Source organism: Sinocyclocheilus anshuiensis, unplaced genomic scaffold (genome assembly GCF_001515605.1).
Source record: "Sinocyclocheilus anshuiensis isolate Anshui unplaced genomic scaffold, SAMN03320099.WGS_v1.1 scaffold115, whole genome shotgun sequence".
NCBI lineage: Eukaryota > Metazoa > Chordata > Actinopteri > Cypriniformes > Cyprinidae > Sinocyclocheilus > Sinocyclocheilus anshuiensis.
In genome coordinates this window covers 820244-823994 of record NW_015548219.1, presented here as the reverse complement: position 1 = coordinate 823994, position 3751 = coordinate 820244, and the positions used below count along the sequence as shown (strand labels likewise).

The 3751-nt window shown below is 39.3% G+C and overlaps 2 protein-coding genes across 2 annotated transcripts in view; one reads left to right on the top strand and one right to left on the bottom strand.

Annotated features, from left to right (window-relative positions):
- Window positions 1-934: 934 nt before the first annotated feature.
- Window positions 935-1603, top strand: LOC107654092 (mesoderm posterior protein 2-like). Its single transcript, XM_016441018.1, has one exon. The coding sequence runs from the start codon at window positions 935-937 to the stop codon at window positions 1601-1603; it is 669 nt and encodes a 222-aa protein (XP_016296504.1).
- Window positions 1604-2219: 616 nt separating this feature from the next.
- Window positions 2220-3751, bottom strand: part of LOC107654091 (major histocompatibility complex class I-related gene protein-like) — a 2672-nt gene continuing 1140 nt past the window's right edge. Inside the window, exons 2-5 of the mRNA XM_016441017.1 lie at window positions 2934-3140; window positions 2675-2791; window positions 2528-2560; window positions 2220-2339 (exon numbers count right to left, since the gene is read on the bottom strand). Of these exons, the coding sequence (XP_016296503.1) occupies window positions 2311-2339; window positions 2528-2560; window positions 2675-2791; window positions 2934-3140 (386 nt within the window). The 3' untranslated portion in view covers window positions 2220-2310. The remainder of the gene's footprint in view (window positions 2340-2527; window positions 2561-2674; window positions 2792-2933; window positions 3141-3751) is intronic.

Here is a 3751-nt window from a genome sequence, read left to right as displayed (position 1 = left end):
CAAAAGAAAAACTCCACGATAGTGTTTTCATGACTTTCAAAAAAGAAAAACAAAAGGAGAGAGACTGATAACGACAGTCAGAAGAGAGAACAATGTCAAATTTACTTTCCATCCCATAGACGCTGCATTAGAAACACCCTCGCATTAGCGTTTACTAGTTTTTTCGTAATTTGATGCAAAGGTGATATAATACAAAGTATAGTGTTATAAATACACATACATTTAAAAAAAAATCTAAATATAAAAACTTTTACCGTTAAATGCGTCATCACAGTCTTGTGAAAAGGGTCCATAATAAATGGATAAAAAATCTAAATAAATACATTTCTAAATAAGAAAATCAATAAATAAATACATTTCTAACCAATTTATATATATTTCTGAAAATGCAAAAAAGCTATAAAATGCATCAAGACCTGACTTGAAGGTGAAAAATAAAATTGCATGGCACAGTTTTGATTGACTGGCTTTGCATTGTTGATTAAAACTAAACAATAACTAAAATGTCACATTTGACTGGTTTGACTGGAATGGAAATTGACTGATTTTTTTTAATGATGTGGTATGTAGTACTGAACTCAATACAGAAGTACACAGCGCCCAAAAACTCACATCAAAATTATTTCCATAAATAAAATCCCCAGGCTTTAAATCTAAATCTATCTTGAACTTGTCCTGTGGCAGTGAATGTTATTTTACTGCTGCAGTCGCCACCTCCCACCTGTGCTGGAAGTGATGTGAGTTTTCCCAGAGACCCCCTGCCCCTGGTGTGATGTCTCTCTGCCGCTTTGAAATTCTTAAGCGCCTTCTGGAGGTGCAACATCACACCTCTACATCCAGGATATATTGGGCTGAGCCTCCAGCTCTTTAGCATTCACTCAGGTACCAGAGAACGAGAAGGAAACATTTCCTCTGCTTTGAAAAGATCACAACCATGGAGTTGAACTTTTCTCCTTATATGCTCCAGGGAGCCAAATGCCAGTTTGAATACGAGCGATCATCTACCACCATTGATGCTGGGTACTTCAGTGCCTGTGGCAGCCTTTCTCCAAGTTCCTCCATTGATTCTGGATGTTTTTCGCCTCCTGCGAGCTGTTGGGGAGCTGGAAGACAGCCAGAGGCCGCTGGGATCGACTGCGCACCAGCCAAAAAACTCAGATTAACTCTACCGGCTGATGGAAAGAGACGTTCCAGGTCTAAAAACCCTGGAGTGAAGCGTCAGACGGCCAGTGAAAGAGAGAAGCTCAGGATGAGAGATCTGACCAAGGCTCTCCATCATCTCCGAACCTACTTACCTCCTTCAGTGGCTCCTGCTGGACAAACCCTGACCAAGATTGAGACCCTTCGCCTCACTATTAGCTACATCTCATATCTTTCTGCTCAGCTGGAACAGTCTGAGGAGACTTTCAACCATGAAGCAACACCAAGATGCTACTCACAAGATACTTCAGAGAGGCTTGAGACTGGTCTGCTTTCAGAAACCTGGTGTCTGGATGAGCCACAGGGACACTTGCAAGACAATGTCCAGTATTGTCCAACATTCACAACCTTCAGTGATTCACCACAACAGATGGAAAACAACTGTCCTTCTCTCTCAGGCTAGTGAAAAGCCATCCAAAGGTCATGAAAATGTTTATATCTAATATCTAAAGCAACATTGAGTGTAAGAGTCAGATAACAAAGTATGAAGCTAGTCTTGCAAGTTTTATTTCCTGGAGTATGATCAGTGAACATCTGAGTTATGTCAGGTTGTTTAGGGTTACAAACTTTGGAAAATACATTATATACACACAGGTCAAAACAAGATGCTGTCGTTTCAGTTGATCATTACATGACAACTTTTTGCCACTTCTTTTTCAAACGTGATAATTTTTTTAATTAGTTCAAATTTCTACCTAATGTGCCATTCAGAAGAAAAATGTAGTCACTGACACTTACATTTTAATATGTACATATGTAGCATGCAGTGACTTATTGATATAATGGAGCTGCTGTTTGTGTAAAATGTCTATATCTTTGTTTCTGATGCAAACAAACAGATGTCAAATCGCATCAATATATAACTTTCTGATAGATTACACAATCTGACTCATATGAGCTTGTTAATGACAATCCATGTAAAGAAAAAGCACCAGCCAGTTGATCTTAACAAGGCTATTAGTACACACAAACTACAAATGGAAATATAATGACCATGAAAGGAATATGCATGTGCCACTGCTATTATATTCTATTTATGCATATTGTTATCAGTACTTTCTAATATTATATGCATCTATAGGCTACATATTTACTTGCCCATTAATTTAATTATGTTTTATCCACATTGTCTTCAGTTGCTGAAAATGAAATTAGAAAGAATATTGGTTAAAAAATATTCAGACAAATCAATATTGTTGTTATTCTTCATGCAAATTAATGAGTCATATTATGCTCTAATGCAAGTACCAATAATAATAGGTGTGAGAAAGCTAAAACATTTACAGAACCACAAAACATTACACAAACACAAACAGAAAATACTCACTAGAAGCAGAAGAGTAGTCACTTGTGGAGGAAGCTACAACAAAACAGGAAAATAGTTATACATAAAATGGACAGCATTTTTTTATTGATAGATCTCTATAGTCTGAATGAATCTAATATGTTTTGTCTAGGACATGTCATGTATTACCTGAGTGACGCCTTCTCCTCCATTTAAAAACGCCAATCACAGTCATCAACACCAGTCCCAATGCCAAAACCACAAGCACTGAGGAAATCACCTGCTTAAATGTTTCCCCTTGACACTCTGAAGTATGAAGTTAATTAACATACATTTTTTACCAGTTACTTTTGTCTGTTGAATGAAATGGTTCCAAACGTAGCAAAAAGAAGAATGAAGTCAATCAGGTTTAAGCATTGAAACTAAATAAATAATCTAATGACCATACCCAAATCAATGTCCAGTTTGTTGTCCAGACTGAGGTGTGTGGCAGAGCAGGTGTATCTGTGTTTATCTGCAGCTCTGATCTCCAGACTCTTCCTCATCTGGTACGTCCCGTCAGCATTGGGCAGCAGATCTCCTCCAGTGATCTCATGATCAGCTACAGGCTGCTCGTCTCTGAACAGGGTCAGGTTGATGTGACGAGGGTAAAATCCTGTTGCCAAACAACTCACACGAAACCCTCCAGAATCTGAGAAAGCTTTCTTGATGAGTCTCACTCGCGGTTTTACTGTCCAAGACAGGAGAAATGTAGTATTATTATAGTACCCTAGATGTAACACCCCTGTGGTCTGTTTGTAGTGGTTTCTCCCTCTGTGTCCTTATTTAGTTGTTCCTGTCCTCATTATCAGTTAATTATCCTCAGTGTGCTCACCTGTCTGCCCCTCGTTATCTGCCCTATAAGTTCCTGTCTCTTGTTGTCTAGTATGGTCGGTTATTGTGAATGTTACCCTGAGTGTGTATGTCTCGTCTGCCTTGTTGTCGCTCCATTAAATGTCCTTATTTGAATTCTGGTCGTCCTCGTCATCCTGCCTGCCTCCACACACCTTGACCGTGACAGAATAACCGACCCAAAAGTAAAGTATAGCGGCGTCTTCCCCCTCGTTTGTTTTTCTGTTTTTTTGTCAGTTTTTATTTTTTCGTGTTATGGATTACCCCGCCTTCCAAATCCTCCTGCTGGAGCAGGGGGAACGCTCTCTTGAGGACCACACGGATGACTTTCTGTCCCTGGCTCACCTCACGCACTACCCGGACAACTGCCTCTGT